The sequence below is a fragment of the Phytophthora ramorum genome (assembly GCF_020800215.1).
Source record: "Phytophthora ramorum isolate Pr-102 chromosome Unknown Phyram_PR-102_s0009, whole genome shotgun sequence".
Classification (NCBI taxonomy): domain Eukaryota; phylum Oomycota; class Peronosporomycetes; order Peronosporales; family Peronosporaceae; genus Phytophthora; species Phytophthora ramorum.
The window spans coordinates 1232229-1249145 of record NW_027150655.1 but is presented as its reverse complement, the minus strand read 5'-3'; the positions used below and the strand labels follow the sequence as shown (position 1 = coordinate 1249145).

At 58.1% G+C, this 16917-nt stretch overlaps 8 protein-coding genes across 9 annotated transcripts; 3 read left to right on the top strand and 5 right to left on the bottom strand.

Moving 5' to 3' along the window:
• Positions 1–232: 232 nt before the first annotated feature.
• KRP23_10083 (Isoleucine--tRNA ligase) lies at positions 233–3391 on the bottom strand (the record flags this gene model as incomplete). The annotated part of the gene is made up of 1 exon (XM_067895721.1): positions 233–3391. One exon carries the CDS (start codon positions 3389–3391, stop codon positions 233–235), a length of 3159 nt encoding a protein of 1052 aa, XP_067741913.1.
• Positions 3392–3496: 105 nt separating this feature from the next.
• KRP23_10082 (uncharacterized protein) lies at positions 3497–5146 on the top strand (the record flags this gene model as incomplete). Its single annotated transcript, XM_067895720.1, has 1 exon — positions 3497–5146. One exon carries the CDS (start codon positions 3497–3499, stop codon positions 5144–5146), a length of 1650 nt encoding a protein of 549 aa, XP_067741912.1.
• A 609-nt stretch (positions 5147–5755) lies between these two features.
• Positions 5756–7453, bottom strand: KRP23_10081 (Adenylosuccinate synthetase; the record flags this gene model as incomplete). The annotated part of the gene is made up of 1 exon (XM_067895719.1): positions 5756–7453. One exon carries the CDS (start codon positions 7451–7453, stop codon positions 5756–5758), a length of 1698 nt encoding a protein of 565 aa, XP_067741911.1.
• Positions 7454–7845: 392 nt separating this feature from the next.
• On the bottom strand, positions 7846–8103 carry KRP23_10080 (uncharacterized protein; the record flags this gene model as incomplete). The annotated part of the gene is made up of 1 exon (XM_067895903.1): positions 7846–8103. The coding sequence occupies one exon, from the start codon at positions 8101–8103 to the stop codon at positions 7846–7848; it is 258 nt and encodes an 85-aa protein (XP_067741910.1).
• Positions 8104–8944: 841 nt separating this feature from the next.
• KRP23_10079 (Adenylosuccinate synthetase) lies at positions 8945–10606 on the top strand (the record flags this gene model as incomplete). Its single annotated transcript, XM_067895718.1, has 1 exon — positions 8945–10606. One exon carries the CDS (start codon positions 8945–8947, stop codon positions 10604–10606), a length of 1662 nt encoding a protein of 553 aa, XP_067741909.1.
• Positions 10607–10853: 247 nt separating this feature from the next.
• On the top strand, positions 10854–11224 carry KRP23_10078 (Tubulin-specific chaperone A; the record flags this gene model as incomplete). Its single annotated transcript, XM_067895717.1, has 2 exons — positions 10854–10897; positions 10957–11224. 2 exons carry the CDS (start codon positions 10854–10856, stop codon positions 11222–11224), a joined length of 312 nt encoding a protein of 103 aa, XP_067741908.1.
• Positions 11225–11290: 66 nt separating this feature from the next.
• On the bottom strand, positions 11291–13470 carry KRP23_10077 (SNF-related serine/threonine-protein kinase; the record flags this gene model as incomplete). Its single annotated transcript, XM_067895716.1, has 7 exons — positions 11291–11788; positions 11858–11956; positions 12026–12230; positions 12304–13136; positions 13207–13236; positions 13296–13336; positions 13398–13470. 7 exons carry the CDS (start codon positions 13468–13470, stop codon positions 11291–11293), a joined length of 1779 nt encoding a protein of 592 aa, XP_067741907.1.
• A 305-nt stretch (positions 13471–13775) lies between these two features.
• KRP23_10076 lies at positions 13776–16613 on the bottom strand (the record flags this gene model as incomplete). Of its 2 annotated transcripts, none has more annotated exons than XM_067895714.1 (1): positions 13776–16613. In XM_067895714.1, one exon carries the CDS (start codon positions 16611–16613, stop codon positions 13776–13778), a length of 2838 nt encoding a protein of 945 aa, XP_067741905.1. The 2 variants fall into 2 exon arrangements, with proteins under 2 accessions (XP_067741905.1, XP_067741906.1); XM_067895715.1 differs by having other exon boundaries at positions 13776–14225.
• Positions 16614–16917: the final 304 nt, after the last annotated feature.

Sequence of the window (16917 nt, the reverse complement as noted above, 5' to 3'; positions counted from 1 at the left end):
ACCCAGCCGCAGACAGCTAGAGACCAGGAGGCTGAAAGAGCACGCGAGGCCATCACCCGAGCCAGACAACGTCAGCCCATTGCACACGATGCATCAGGCCGACTCTGTGGTAAAAAGGTATGGCGGTTGTCGACGTCCACAACGCCAGCTATGTTGCTCTATTACGATGGTTGTATATCCTGATGAACCAGTGAAGCTCTATCCACTGCTCATCCAGACAGGGTATCCAACCCTACGCGTCTTCCTCGATCAGCTTCTTCGCCAGGTCAGTGACGCTGCGCAGATCCGTGGCCTTGGCGCAACGCAGGCATAGCTGTGTCTCGGCGGCGTCCACCTCAGGCGCGTATTTCCAGCAGCGCGGACATTTATGGCCCTTCGCCGGAGTCAGCACTAGCTTCACGTCCATCGGGGCGTCATTGGAACCCATGGTCAATTGGCAGTTTGCCTGGAATTGCTCAGCACTCTCAATCTCAGCATCAGACGCCACCACTTCCACGCTCGAGCACAAAAGAACATCCTCGAGCTCCGTGGAGTTGCTAGCAAGCGGAGACAGAAGTGCTGCAACGCGCGGGTCCGACTCGGCAGCCACAACATACACATTGCACTCTAGTTGACTGCCAACGCGCCCTGCTTGGCGCATCTGCTCCACCACACGGTTCACCTCAAACCGAAGCTGGCGAATAGCAGTCCAGTCGCGAGCGAGGTCGTCATGGTTCCACTCCTCAGCGCTAGGCATCCAGCCCTCCTCAAGGAAGACACTTCCGGGGACATCCTCGAGGGGAATGCCACCTTGCAGCTGAGATACCCAGTGAAGTCGAATGTCCTCCGCTGTGTGCGGCACAACCGGCGCAAGGGCGCGAGTAATGGCCTGCAGCGACAGCCAGAGCACAGTCTGAGCCGAGCGGCGTGTCTGCGAGTCGGCTGCGTCGCAGTACAAGCGGTCCTTGGTAGCCTCCATGTAGAAGGCTGATAAATCGGTCGAGATGAAATGCGAGAGCGCGTGCTGCGCACGGTTGAAGGCAAACGCGTCGTAGGCTGCAGTCACCGACTGCGCCAACGAGTTGAGCTCGTGCAGCATGTAGCGGTCTAGCGAGAACTGCATCTGCTCCTGTGGAACAGCGTGCTGGGCAGGGTCGAAGTCTTGCAGGTTGCCCAGCAGGAAACGCGCCGTATTGCGCACCTTACGAAGCGCGTCACTGGCCTTCCCGACGACAGCGGGGCCAATACTCACGTCACCGGTGTAGTCGGTGGTGGCCACCCAGAAGCGAAGCACATCAGCACCGTATGCCGGCACCTTCATCTGCTTGACCTTCGGAGCCTTTTGCGGCTTATTATCGTTTTTCTTCGCTTTCTTCTTGTTGTTGCTCTTGTTGTCAACGACCGGCACCGGCATAGTGCAACCATTGATGAAGTCGTTGGGCACAATAGTGTTACCCAGTGACTTGGACATCTTGCTGCCACGCTCATCCAGAGTGAAACCGTGAGTGATGACGTTTTTGTACGGCGCCGTGCCTTGCATGGCAAGTGACGTGAGCAACGAGGACTGGAACCAACCACGGTGCTGGTCTGAGCCTTCGAGATACACATCTGCACGAATCTGTCCTTCCTCGTTGGGCTCAACCAGACCCGGTAGAACCGCATGCCAGCTGCTGCCACTGTCAAACCACACATCCAGCGTGTCCATGCCCTTTTCGTACTGGTCGGCCTGATCTCGAAGCGATTCAGGCAGTAGCTCACGCACAGACAGATCCCACCAGCAGTCGGCCCCTTCGCGCTCGGCCTCTCCGTCCTCGTCTTCCACGCGATACGCCTTCACAATGCCCTGAAGGTGTTCGATGGTTTCCTCCGTGATCAACGGCTCGCCCGTGACTTTGTGGTAGAATACGGGGATCGGCAGGCCCCAAGCACGCTGGCGCGAAATGCACCATTCATGACGACTGGACAGCGTCGCCTCCAGGCGTCGACGGGCGCTAGGGGGCACCATATTAACTGAGTCCTCCAGGACACGCTTACCGCGTGCATGGAGGGCATCCAGCCGTGCAAACCACTGAGCCGTAGCGCGTAGAATAACGGGCTTCTTGGTGCGCCAGTCGTACGGGTATCGGTGGTGGTACTCGCCAATGGAAAGCAGGTTGCCCGAGTTCTTCAGCAGATCAATGACTGCCATGTTGCCCTCATCCAACACACTCAGGCCCGCAAGTCCGTGTCCAGCCTCGGCAGTGAAGCAGCCGTCAGCGTCCACCGGGCAGAGGATGTCCGGGTGCTCTCCAGGCGTCGAGTGGTGGGCCATCCAGGCGAAATAATCATCCTGGCCATGCCCCGGGGCCGTGTGCACGACACCAGTACCAGCATCCGTCGTCACGTGCTCGCCCACAAGCACCACCGCGTCGCGTTCCACCAGCGGGTGGGTGAAGTGCGCGCCTTCGAGACTCGCGCCCTTGAGCGTGTCCAGCACTTGCAGCTCCACCTGCGCCTCTGTGTCCCCTTGCAGCATGGCCGCAAAGCTTTCTTGCAGTGCGCTCGCAATCAAGTAGCACGCGTCCGACTGGGCGTCACGAGGTCTCACAACGACGTACTCCAGCTCTGCATTGACGCATAGAGCCTGGTTAGACGGGATGGTCCATGGCGTCGTGGTCCACACCACGGCCGACAACTTGTCTCCGTACTTGTTCATCACCTTCGCCGTGTCGTCGTTGCCGTTGCTGCCCATGGAATTGAAGCGGAACTTGACGTACGCGGCGTGCGACACATGGTCGTCCTGGTACTCGAGCTCGGCCTCGGCCAGCGCCGTGCGGGAGCTCGGGGACCAGTACACGGGCTTGAAGCCTCGGAAGATCAGGCCGTCGTGCACCATCTTCTTGAGCACGTCGTACTGCCTGGCCTCGTAGCTTGGGCTCATCGTGAGGTAGACGTCGCCGCTCCAGTCCGCGAGCACGCCCCAGCGCTCAAAGTCCTGCTGCTGCTCCTGAACGGCCTTGCGGGCCAGCTGCCGGGACAGTGCGCGTACCTGCGCGGGCGACAGTGCGTCGGCCTCGAGCTGCAGCAGCGTCAGCGCCTTGTGCTCGATGGGGAGGCCGTGGCAGTCCCAGCCGGGCACGTAGCACACGCGCCGGCCGCGCAGCAGCTGGTAGCGATTGATGACGTCCTTGAGCGTCTTGTTGAGGAAATGGCCCATGTGCAGGCTCCCGTTGGCGAACGGCGGTCCGTCGTGCAGCACGAACAGCGGCCGCGACGTGTCCGCCGCCTGGTTCGCGTAGGCCAGCGACACGCAGCGCGCGTGCAGTTGCGGCTCGCGTGCAGCTGCGTTGGCCCGCATCGGGAAGCAAGTGCGCGGCAGGTTGAGCGTCTGCCGCATGGCCGCCGCCAGCGCCTTGGCGTCCGCTCCGGGCATCACCGCCGATTCTGGGCCGCTCGCGTGTCAGTCAAACCTTGGTATGTATACGGCTCTGTGATTGGATAATAAAACGTATCTATTTTACCTAGGCCATTTTGAATCATGTCGACGGCGGAGGATGCCGTGGCGCAGTTGCTGTGCGTGCACCTGGGGCTGCTGGACGAGAGCGCGGACGCCGTGCGCGACTTCCGAGACCTGTACCGCCTGCCACTGCGCTCATTCGCCGACAAGTGCGCGCTGCTGGCGGCCGCGGAGGCCTCGGGCTGCTCGGGCGTGATGCTGGACGTGTTGCTCTTCGTGAGCGAGACGATGGCGCCCGCGCTGTTCCGCAAGCAGCTGGCCGCACTGCCGCTCACTTTGAGCCAATGGGTTCACTACCTGGTGGAACAGTGCATGGTTACAAATGAGACCGTGTCGCTCAGCGCGCTGCGGGGGTTGCTGGACCTGTACGCGGCCACGCAGAGGTACCGGGAGCTGGCCGCCATGCTGCTGTCCCTGGTGTTCTACGACCGGGAGCTCGGCCGGTCGCTACGAGCCACCGATGACGTGCTAGACATCGCCAAGTTCTACCGCCACCGATTCCCCGTATGGATCCTGGATCTGCTGCACGAGTACGTGACGCTGTCCAAGTTGCAGCTACAGACGGAGAAGGAGGATGCCAACACGGCGCCCGAGGTCTGCAGGATGGAGGCCTATCTGGACAAACGCTCGAGAGGGGTAGGCAACTTGCAGGCCAACTGGAGGATGAGGTACGTGCAACTCACGGATAAGGAGATCGTGTACTTTAAACACGACGGAGAGAAACTCGACAAGTCCAAGAACCCGTTCCATAGTAAGACCAACAAGAAGGGCAGTCTCGCGCTCGCCAGGGGGATGCACATTGAGCCGCTGGACTACCGCGGCAAGTTCTCACTGCGACCGTACTGTGTCAAGATTTGCGACGCCGCGGGCACGGAGGAGTTGATCTTGGACGCCTTCACGCCTGAGGTGCAGCGCCAGTGGGTTGCGGCCATCACCGCAAATGTGAAGCGGTTGGAGCTGGACCCTCGCTGGCTGGCGTTCCCGCGCAGAAGTGTGCATCGCATGACCGTGGGCGAGCTTTTGCGCTACTCCATGCTTTACCACGGAGACGCCAAGAAGTCCCACACCCGTCACAGCTCGTGCCAGCCAGGGGCGCTGCGCGAGCAGTTCAGTATTGACCCGAAGCGCTATCTCTTCTCGGCGCTTGTGACGTGTGCATTGGTGCGCGATTGGAAGACGATGGAGGCGCTGGTGCAGCCGCGAAGCGCCAAGTCTGCAATTATATCGTTGTTCCCAGGTGGGAACAGCGCGAAATTATCAACCGCGTCGGCTCCTGCGTCGTCATCAGCGTGGAGCTCGACGCCAGCTCCCGCGCCGTCCCGCTATTCGATCTGGTCGAACAATACTGATCCAGCGCCATCTTCAGCGCGATCGTCGGCCTCCTCAACGGCCACTGCTCCTCCACCTGCACCTGGAGGCAACACTGTCGTCCAGGGGATGGTAGATGCAAGTGCTATCGGCTACGGAGCTATCTTGGATATCGCTGAGCAGCGCAATGCTCCGCCAAATCTGCTTATGCTGCTGGAATCGCTACACGAAAAGAACGATGCTAAGCGTGGAGGCTCCGCTGGATGGAGCTGCCGTCGGGATGTGGATGCCAGCGACGCCGCATCGATGAAGATTACGATTGCTATCCCAGAGAGCGTTCGCGCGGACACAAACTGGGAATGATGAGGCGAACTCGTGCTAAATGAAATGTGCTGAACGAAACCAGCGCAATTATTGCGCACCTCTTGAGTTGCCGCACGGAATGGCAAACTCATTTGTATCGATCCTAAAGGGAGGCAACGATGCCAAGAATGCAACATCCCACTGTAGAATTGAATTTTGCTCTGTTCTTGACAATCCACGATAGAGGCATTCCTGCTTTCGCCCATTTGCTGGCATTATGGATAGGGCCGATCATACGACGCACCAGCAAAACTCGGGTATGCGACTTGTTGTATTCCAGTGATAAGAAGTCCGCTCACACACCCAAGTTGGGTATCTTCGACTCATTTCCACAACTTTCTTGGAAGTGTTGGCATTGCCCTTCCATCTCCATCATTCTCGGAAATGCGCTCGGCTGCTACGGCCTCCAAAGTTGTTGCCATGCTGCCTATCCTGCTGCTTTTACAAGAGCAAGATCTGACATCCAGGTACAGTGGTGGTTGTCTATGAATGATTATCTCAAATCACCACGGGTCAACCAGATACTCACAACCCAAGAAAGCCCACTTGATCGCCTGCACTGTACCAGACCCGTATGTTTGCCATGGTTCAGCGTCGTTCTGAGTGAACTTACGCTTTCTCCAGCGGGTGCGGGCGCGTGATCACGTCGAAGCGGTCCGGGCCAACGCCGATCCACTTGATGTGCGTGCCCAGGAGCTCCTCCACGCGCAGCACGTACTTCTGTGCAGCCTCCGGCAGCTCCTCGAACGTCTTGCACTTCGAGATGTCTTCCTTCCAACCGTCCAGCTCCTCGTACTCCACGACAGAGTCCTGCAGCAGCTGCAGGTTGGACGGCATGCCGTCCAGCTTCTTGCCCTTGTGCCAGTACGCCACGCCGATCTTGACCTTCTCCAGGCCAGTCAGCACGTCCAGCTTGGTCAGGTTCAGCTCCGTGAAGCCGTTCACCATGTTCGAGTAGCGCATCTGGGGGATGTCCAACCAACCGCAGCGACGGGCGCGGCCGGTGGTCGTGCCGAACTCGGCGCCAACCGTGCCCAGGTGCTCGCCGACCTTGTCGTGCAGCTCCGTCGGGAACGGACCCTCACCCACACGCGTGCAGTACGCCTTCACGATGCCGATGATGCCGTTCAGGCGGTTCGGAGAGATACCACCGCCAGTGCACACGCTGCCGATGCTAGGGTTGCTCGACGTCACGTACGGGTACGTGCCGAAGTCGATGTCCAGCATCGTGGCGTTGGCGCCCTCCACCAGGACCTTCTTGCCGGCCACGTACGCGTTGTTCAGGTACGCGACGGTGTCCACAGTCATGCCCAGGATCTGCTCCTTGATCTCGCTGTACGCCTTGATCTCAGCCTCGGCGTCCGCCTCCAGCTCCGGGTAGTTGTCCTTGTAGAACTTGACCAGGTCGCGCATCTTCTCCGAGAAGTCGTCGAAGTAGCGCAGGTCGCCCACGCGGACGCCGTTGCGCAGCATCTTGGACGAGTAGGCCGGGCCGATGCCCTTCTTGGTCGTGCCGATTTTGTTGCGGCCGCGACGCAGCTCGTTGATGCCGTCCACCTCCTGGTGCAGGTCGAGCACCATGTGGGCACGGTCCGAGATGAGGATGCGGCCCTCGTAGTCGACACCCATCCGCTTGAGCCCCTCCAGCTCCTCCAGGAAGCTCGGCAGGTGCACCACGACACCGTTGCCAATGATGCAGATAGCGTTGGGGTTGAGGATGCCCGACGGTACGAGATGGAACTTGTACTTCTTGCCCTGGTGCACGATGGTGTGGCCAGCGTTGGAGCCGCCGGCCACGCGTACGATCACGTCGTAGGATTGGGAAAGGCTGTCGACCAGCTTGCCCTTGCCTTCATCGCCCCATTGGGCGCCCAGCACCACGTCCACGCCGGCGTTCAGGCCGTCTGTGTGGCGGTGCGGGTTGGCCACGGCGCTCTCGATGCGGTTGAGCTTGGCCACGACCTCCTTGAGCGTGGTTTGGGTAGCCGTCGCGGAGTCTACGGGCTCGTTATTGGGCACGCAGTTACACTTCTCCTCCTCGGGCTCGTCCTCGTATCCGCAGTCGCATTCGCACTTGGCGTCGTAGTCGACACTAGCAGCTCCGGCAGCTCCGAGCGCGGCAACAGCGGCGGCCACAGGTAGCAGGTGGCCATAGCGGTTGTTGCGCCGCTGGGCCTGACTGGCCTGAACGGACAACGCGGCCCGCAACGTGGCCGAAGCGTGGGTCGCGCGAAACTGATGGCCCTGGCATTGGGCCGAGAAACGCGTGGCCACACGAACAGCCTTGGACACGACGTCGAGACGCATCTTTCTCGCAACCCCGTAAATCGAGGTGTGAGTTCCTGGGTCTCGCCTTCACCGCTGCCACTGGAGGCTTGGGCCAAGTCGACAACGGCACGCAGCGAGCGGGTGGCCACGTGCGTGTTCGGGGAAGGCAGCTTACTCATTTTATGGCCGGCGTGCACACTCTACAACCGTGTCGCGTATCTAAGCCTTACTTCCTCATGATGTGGTGACGAAGACGGCCACGCCTCGAGCACGCGCAAGATCGGACTTCGCTTCGTTGGCTGGCGGCCAGCGCACTAGGCTCTACCTGGTAACGCCGGGCTCGATCCCGCTGGTCGGCGCGACCTGAAAAAGAATCGTATGAGCTCTCGCAGCTACAGCGGCGGCAGCAATGACAGCTCCAGCACCTTAGTTTAGGTGTGGAGCAAGCTTTTCAATGAGTCCAAGCCCCAGGCTCTCTCTTCATTGTCTGTCGCATCGTCGGCTTCTTCTTCTGTCTTGCAGCTTCGCAAGTACCGATAACCATCCCGGTCGTTGATGTTGGTCGTTTGAACTGGATTCTGGGTCTTCGTCTTGGAGAGCTTCACTTGATCGATGGCATTGCAGCACGGAAACATCATGGCAGCATCGCCGGGGCCGAAGGAGTCGGCGCTACTGCCACGACTGTACATTGAGTCGGTCCATCACTCGCCCGCAGGAAATAGACATCGGGATGTGCTTTTCAAATGAAGCAACTTTAACTTTGGCAAATTGCTTGTCTTCGTCCAACCGCACAGCGACGCACCAAGAGTGCAGCAACAGCAGCAGCCTAGCCGCGCGCGTCGAACACGGACAGCAGCAGATCGCCATAGTCGCCGCTCACCTCAGCTCCTTGCCGAACCTTCTTCTTGTACACGGCTTGATGTCGCGCAACACGATGTGGTAGCGCACCACAGCCCTCACGCATCATAGCAATGCCTTCGTTGGTTTCCCCAAAGTACATGAAGCAAGCAGAATTCTTCGACGCACCCGTCCTTCTTCCCAGAGCTGCTCGAGCTCGCGCTTGATCGCATCAAGGTGCGGTGCGCCTGACCCGTGTGCGTCTCAAAAATCTCTGCGTGGCGGGCTCCATCGAATGCAACCGCGCTGTAGTTGCCCGAGCCTCCTAGGCTAAACTCGCCGTTGATGATGGTCCACTTGTGGACCATGAAGCTGGGCACGCGTCCAGTCTTGACCGGGATCCCGGGTGTCCTTGAACTTGTGTTGCCAAGTCATGTTTACGTTTTGGAGCGCGCTTTGCTCGTCGACGATCATGCGAATGACGCAGCCTTCTGCAAGGGCCTTCAGAATGGCCTCCCCAATGCGATCGTTCGTTTCAGATCTCACTTAACATGTTTGCGTGGTTCGTAACCGGTTTCGTGTGTCGCACACCGCCGGTACGCCAGCCGTACGTTGCGGCCTCCAGAGCCACTGGAGCTCATTCCGTCGGAGGATCCTCGAGCCGCAGGGAGACCGGAGGAAGACACTGCTACGATGCGACTCGACGTCGTGTCCAAGGCTGCTCGCGCGGCCGCGCGCTTCTCGGCCCAATGCCAGGGCCAGCAGTTCCGCGCAGCCCACGCGTCGGCCACACTGCGGGCTGCACTAGCCACCGAGGCCAGCCAGGTCCAGAAGGGCCGTTTCGCCGGCCTGCTACCGATGGCCGCGGCCGTGGCGCTCTTGGGTGCGGCCGGTGTGGCCACCATGGACGACAGCTCGGTCGCTGAGTGTGAGGGCGCGGCCAAGCCCGTGAGCCGGGAGGCCGTGACCCAGGCCATGCTCAAGGAGGTCGTGGCCAAGCTCAACCGCATCGAGAGCGCCGTGGCCAACCCGCACCGCCACACAGACGGCCTGAACGCCGGCGTGGACGTGGTGCTGGGCGCCCAATGGGGTGATGAAGGCAAGGGCAAGCTGGTCGACAGCCTTTCCCAATCCTACGACGTGATCGTACGCGTGGCCGGCGGCTCCAACGCTGGCCACACCATCGTGCACCAGGGCAAGAAGTACAAGTTCCATCTCGTACCGTCGGGCATCCTCAACCCCAACGCTATCTGCATCATTGGCAACGGTGTCGTGGTGCACCTGCCGAGCTTCCTGGAGGAGCTGGAGGGGCTCAAGCGGATGGGTGTCGACTACGAGGGCCGCATCCTCATCTCGGACCGTGCCCACATGGTGCTCGACCTGCACCAGGAGGTGGACGGCATCAACGAGCTGCGTCGCGGCCGCAACAAAATCGGCACGACCAAGAAGGGCATCGGCCCGGCCTACTCGTCCAAGATGCTGCGCAACGGCGTCCGCGTGGGCGACCTGCGCTACTTCGACGACTTCTCGGAGAAGATGCGCGACCTGGTCAAGTTCTACAAGGACAACTACCCGGAGCTGGAGGCGGACGCCGAGGCTGAGATCAAGGCGTACAGCGAGATCAAGGAGCAGATCCTGGGCATGACTGTGGACACCGTCGCGTACCTGAACAACGCGTACGTGGCCGGCAAGAAGGTCCTGGTGGAGGGCGCCAACGCCACGATGCTGGACATCGACTTCGGCACGTACCCGTACGTGACGTCGAGCAACCCTAGCATCGGCAGCGTGTGCACTGGCGGTGGTATCTCTCCGAACCGCCTGAACGGCATCATCGGCATCGTGAAGGCGTACTGCACGCGTGTGGGTGAGGGTCCGTTCCCGACGGAGCTGCACGACAAGGTCGGCGAGCACCTGGGCACGGTTGGCGCCGAGTTCGGCACGACCACCGGCCGCGCCCGTCGCTGCGGTTGGTTGGACATCCCCCAGATGCGCTACTCGAACATGGTGAACGGCTTCACGGAGCTGAACCTGACCAAGCTGGACGTGCTGACTGGCCTGGAGAAGGTCAAGATCGGCGTGGCGTACTGGCACAAGGGCAAGAAGCTGGACGGCATGCCGTCCAACCTGCAGCTGCTGCAGGACTCTGTCGTGGAGTACGAGGAGCTGGACGGTTGGAAGGAAGACATCTCGAAGTGCAAGACGTTCGAGGAGCTGCCGGAGGCTGCACAGAAGTACGTGCTGCGCGTGGAGGAGCTCCTGGGCACGCACATCAAGTGGATCGGCGTTGGCCCGGACCGCTTCGACGTGATCACGCGCCCGCACCCGCTGGAGAAGGCGTACACCTCCAGCGCCTAGAGGACGAAGACGTGCTCCGCTACTCACGACCTCAGAGCCTGTAGAGGCAGCGGGCAGGTAGGCAGCCACGCGGACAGATTTGCTAGCACATTTTGGTAAATACATGTCTGCTTGGAGGAAAGGCTTCAATTTGTCCTTCAGTTTGAGTACAAAACACAAAATAGTGTCCTACCACGTGGTATACTGGTTGAATACCGGTTTTGTGTTTCGTGTCGAGCGGCGAGCAGTCGGCAAGAAGCGATCAAGCATGACGGAGCGGCAGTTCAAGATCAAAGTGGGCACTCTGCGCCGGTGCGTGCGAGCGTGTGAGTGTGGTGTGTATTGCTGCAAGACTTACACTTGTGTGGCAGTGTGAAGAAGGACCTCGAGTACTACGCCAAGGAGCACCAGACACAGCAGGCCAAGATCGACAAGATGCGCGCGGACGGCAAGGACGACTACGATATCCGCAAGCAGGAGGAGGTGCTGGTGGAAACGGAGACCATGCTGCCAGACTGCCAGACGCGCCTCAAAGAGGCGGCCACCGACGTGTCCAACTTCATCGACGCGCACAAGGACGAGGTGGAGCCGCTCGAGAGCTTCAAGGAGGCGCAGGAGCTGCTCGCGGCCATCCAGTAGACAGTGCTTCAAAGGCAAATAATTAGCCATTCCGACCCTCAATTGGTTGTCTTTCTTGAGTTCTTGTTACACTCGGGTGATGCCGAGCGCCAATTTGTCCGGTGAGCTCTTGCGCTCTGGAGAGCATCCGCTCGAAGGTTTCTCCGGTGATAAGCTAGGGAGGCTCAACTTCGCCAGGGAATTGGTCCCTGCAGTGTGCAAATGGTGACTTCGTGGGGTGCCTGGAGCGGACGACACTGTATGTGGGTGGTCTACTGACGTCGGTGGCAGCGGATGCACGCTCGCGTCGGCTTGAAGTGTTGATGCATCTCCAGGTAACCGAGCTGCAGCACTGAAAGAGGGACCGTGTGGCGCTTTTGTCTTGACAGGTGACGATTTGCGTGAGTCCGAATGCGTTCGAGGCGGAGGCGGGGTCTCGGCGGCGAGCCAGGGATGATCCAGCACCTGGTTGATCGAAAGCCGTTCGGACGCGTTCTCGCACAGCATGCCTAGCAGTGCACTACGAAGCTTGCCTGAATACTTCCAGTCGGACCCGTGGCAGAAATCTCGTGTACGTGCTAATGCCTACAGCCAGACCAACACAGCGTGAGCTCACCACGTGCCTTGGACGCATCCACGCAAGGAATATCCTACCGCTTTAACGCATTCGGCAAAGTGCTTGGGCTCTTTCAGGATTGAAATCTCGTACATGGACATCCAGATCGACGAGAAGAGCTCGTTCCCAAGCGCCAGCTAAGCAAGCGGTGGCACCCTCAGTCAGAAATGAGTAGAGTACGTGGCTCGCAATAGGTAGAATTGTACCTCAAGCAGGATGCAACCGATACTCCAAACGTCCGCTTTTAATCCGTCGTAGCTATCGTGCAACAGCAGCTCAGGAGCAAAGAAGCCTGGACTTCCACAGAAGTCATGAAGAGCACAATCTTGTTCTGTCGCTGCTTTGGTGCATAGACCAAAATCAATAAGCTTTACCAAGTGTGTATCTTCCGGCGAGTACAGGACATTCTCTCTACAAACACAAACCTTTGTGAGCGATAGTATCCGGATATCGATAGCATCTCAACCTCAGCACAATCACTTACGGTTTCAGATCCCGATGGCAATAGTTGTGGCGATGCAACACCTCCACAGCCTGAGCGAGATGTAAGATTAGTGGGCGAATCGTGTCCTCCTCCAGTCCATCCACACGAGTGCCAAAGAATTCAAACAAGTCCTTGCCTCCACACTCAGTGACCAAGTAGATGTGCTTGCGCGTGTGAATGACTTCCACCAGCTCCAAGATACTCGGGTGCCGAATGCCAGGGTCACTTAAAGACGCAATTTCGGAGCTGATGCGGTGCAGCGAGACCAGATCAACGAGTTTCTGCTTGTCGATTGCCTTGACTGCTAGACGAGCGCGTTCGGGTGTGCTTGATAAATACACAACCGCGTATTGGCCGTAGCCTAGTACTTGCTCCAGTGGGTATATACCGACTGCCGTAGGTGTCTCCGGCAGCTGAGCGGTTAGGCAGGGAATAGAGCGCAGGCTTGGGTCACGCGCAGGGAGGTACTCCCACATCAACTTGCGGTGATTTTCAGCTAGCCTATCGAATTGGACCTTCATCTCGCGCACGTCCTCGAAGAATTGATTTTGCTCCATCTCGAGATGCTGAGCCTTCTCCATGGCATCTTGCGCCTTCACTTTGAAAGAGTCCATTTGATCCGTCAACAGTTTAATTTTCTTGCTTTTCCTTCCGATTTTGCGTAGCAGGTGACTGGTGTCGATAGATCTCCCCGGAGCCACCGTCGGTGAAGCGTCCGCACTACTCAAGTGAGACGTATCAGTGCTGTCGATGCATGCAGTAGTCTCAGCAACTTGCTTGTTTTTGATAATTGCAGCTAAAAAGGCTCTGTCGAGGTGCTTTCTCGTAACCAGCTACGAAGCACACCCAAGTTATCATCAATGGGGATCCAACATTTGTAAATATCACTTTAGAGGACTGTACCAGTTGGTGGTCTTGAAGCTTTTCTGGTGACTGACAGCGCATGTTAGCCCAACTTTGAAATGGTAACACTATAGGTTGCAGCAACCTACCTCTGGTAAATTCGATAGGATGTCGATCGGAGTTGCCGAGGCTGGACGTCAGCGGGCACCATGGTCAGTTGAGCTCATTAATCAACTTAGAAAATCACTCACTTCGCAGGACACGTAACACCGACTCGAACACTGTGTCGGCGCCACCATTTGCAGCAAGCACCAGCACATCCATCTTCCACCCTTACAGCTCGCTTTTAGGCGGGTCTACCTGCACTTGGCAAGCTAAAGTTATCTTCACCTGTGGCATGTATCGCTGAATTCACTTGGCGCAAGAAAAACTGTCTTTCCAGCAAATATAGCGCACGACACGAATTGAAAGCAGCTTGCATTTGCATCCTGTCTTAGTGGCCAGCATATTTTCCTCAGACTCAACCATTGCTGGTCACCAGAGAAGAGATAGTCCCACTGCCATCTCTCTCTTGCCATTCAATTCATTTCCAAAAGCAATAAGAATGCAACCTGAACCGCTACCTACCTTCACTGGCGGTGCAGCGCCTGCTGATGGTAAAACTCCTCCAGCTTCGAAAGGATGTCCATCGTATTCTGCTTGAGAATCTTCCGAATCGCCATCACAATCTCTTTGCCGGTGAACTCCGTTTCTTCATCGAAAGCATCTTGGAAGTGGAAGTAAATATCGTTCATGAACTCCTTGAAGAGCTCACTCAGTGCAGCGTATTCCTGGTCGCTCTTTGCTGATTGCAGTTGGGTCATTTCGTGCTCCTTCGATGCGAGCAGCTCCTCTAGGTGCTGGACTTCCGAGCGGAAACCTTCTGCCTGCTGCTTCACCACCCTGGATTCACTCTCAAGCTGCTGGACACGGGCCATTAGTTCTTGCACTTGCGAGTTCTGAGCTGCTTGTGATTTGACCGTTTCGTCCTGGAGCTGCACCTGCTGGCTCTGAGCTTGACTAAGTCGGTTGTTCATCATCTCTCGCTCGACATCCCACTGCTTTTTCTGAGCAGTCAATTCTGCAACTTGCGCCTCCAGTGTAGCCTTTTCAGTCGCCATTCTCTCGATCGAATCCTTCGAGCCTTGTCGAACCTCATCTTCAACCTGCCGCTGAAGCTGCTCCAACTGTTTGCGACTATCCTCTTGCAGCTTCGCCTTCTCCTTTGCAAGCTGCTCATCCTTCGCCCCAAGCTCTGACCGAAGATGGAAGTTTTCTTCCTGATACACCAGCATTTGCTCCTGTGTATGACTGAGCTGCTGCTGAACACTTCGCAGTTCCAAGCGGAATTTCTCCTGTTGCAAATGGTTACCGTTTTGTAGTTTGTCCAGCAGCGTTCGGTTTTCCATTTGAAGTGACTCTTGCTGACTTTGCAAGTCTTCAACAGTGGATTCAAGCTCACCGTTGGCCTCCTGAAGACGCGAGTTAACGTCCTGGAGCTGGTCACGTTGAGCGAGGGCCTTTTCCAGGTTTTTCAGCAGCATCGATGAAGACGAAGACGCCGAAGAAGAGGAAGCAGGTGAGAAAGAGGAGCCACCACCATATTTGCTCGAGCTTTTGCCCGATTTCATCGAGTTTTGCATGTTGAGCAGCCGATCCATCTTGGATTGAAGGTCTTGCAACGTGGATTCGATCGACGTGGATGATCGTTGCAGACGAATAATACCGTTCTCGACATCCGGCGATGAACCTGGTCCAGACACCCCCTGTGTCGATGAGTACGACGGAAACGACCGATTGGTGTACGGTGTAAGCGACGACGAGTACGAACTGGGGGCTGGGGGCGGATGTGATGGAGGAACAAACGCAGACGGGGAAAATGACGGCGCCAGGTCCACATTTGGCGGACTCCATCTGCTAGTAGTTGATCCGTAAGAGGAACTACCGGTGGTCCCAATGGGCGATGTGGCCGATCCCAAGAGCGCAAACGAAGAGGGTGTAAAGGAAGAGACTGGCTTGTCTTGCGTTGGTTTGTACTCGATCAAGCTGGCGGAATGAGCACTGGTGCCATTCGTCGAGTTCGATGGGCGTGGGGATCGAACTGACGGCTCACTCGTGCTGACATCCTCGGATTGAAGTTTGCGCTTGCTTTCTTCAAGCTGCTCACGAAGCCGTGCCAAGTCTGACTGCTCCTTCATCAGGCGCTCCATGTCGGTCGATAACGACGTCGCCTTGATGCTGCTCCCCATGTCTGTCATCTCGGAAGAGTGCCTCAAAGGTTCAATTACTTTTGCGGTGAGTGATGACGTGTGCGGGGCTGACATCGTCTCTTGTTGTGCTGGTACTTGCACTTCGTTATTCTCCACGGGTAATGAGCGGAATGAGCCAGGCCTTTCACCTGGCAGTTGAAGACCAGCCAGCAACACCGGGACGTAGCCTGCTGGAGGGTCCGACTGCTGTTCAAGGGAAGCTTCTCGATGCAGAGCCGCGTCCACTTCACCGTTCGCCTCCATGGACGTGCGACTGTCCAATCTCGTCTTCACACTGGCGATCAAGCCTGAGCTCTGGCTGCCCATACGAGACAAGCTCGCCATTCGTTTCACCAATTCCTCATGACCCTGTGCGTCCTCACTCCCAGTAGTCGCCGCAGTTTGCTCTGCACCTGCACTCGCCCTCGTGTTCTTCTTGACCTTGGCCAGTTCCACCTCTGCAATGATCCACTGCTGTGTCTGCGGGAACGTGACGGTCACGAGCCTCTTTCCCGCCTTCTGCATGCCCACGAGGGCCTCGCTCGCAAGCACGTGCAGGAACGGGTCGTCATTGTCGTCCGCAGCCTCTACTAGTCGGATGCGTTTCACTTCACTCCCACTCGTGGCGTCCATCGTCGTCTGCTTACTGATGTCCATGGGGTTAGCTGAGAAGAAGCTACCTCGGTCACCCACACTGCCCTGCCACTTCTTGAGGGAGACGCCGGCCACGTCTCCGACAGTCAGAGGCTCAGCGTCCTCCTTACCCACGGACAATTGATCCACGAGCACCACGGGCCTGGGCCCTCTCGCTGATAGGTCGAAGGACTTGGCGGAATGCACCAGAACCTGCGCCTTGGTGTACGCCACCGCGGCCAGGAAGCCCTCGCTCGAGGCCGCGTCCCGGAAGCGCATGGCAAAGTTGCGCTGCGTTTGGCGCTCGTAGAAGTTGACGTAATGGTCTTTCTGCGGCACGAAACGCGCGCTGGGCGTCACGGGAAGCTGCAGCAGCGGCGCCTTGTGCGTGTCGTACAGCAGCAGCGAGAACGAGGAGGGGGAATCGCCCGCGAGCAGCGCGCAGCCCACGGCCGCGTCGGTTTGTTGCGTGTACGAGCTGCTCTCGGAGTCGTACAGGTACAGGTACACGGCGCACGAGTGCAGCAGCGCGCCAGCGTCCGTCATGGTCGTCGGTGGGTCTGTCGAAGGGGAACTGAGCGCACGGTTGAAGAGGTATATCGACTTTGGGAGGGACGTAATCAGTGTGGGGTGGACCCCACGAATGTTGTGTGATGATACACCAGAGTATCCGATACGTGGCCGAATCAGGTGCAGACGTCTCGACGGTTTACGGTGGCACTGGCGTGTTGGTCACTGCAGGCGCCAGTGCATTTGCTGCATTTGGAGTGAGCGAAGTGCTCGCCACAACCATTTTTCTCAGCGAGGAAGGCGTTGGCGCTGCTGGCCATGGGGGGCTGATTTCCCCTAC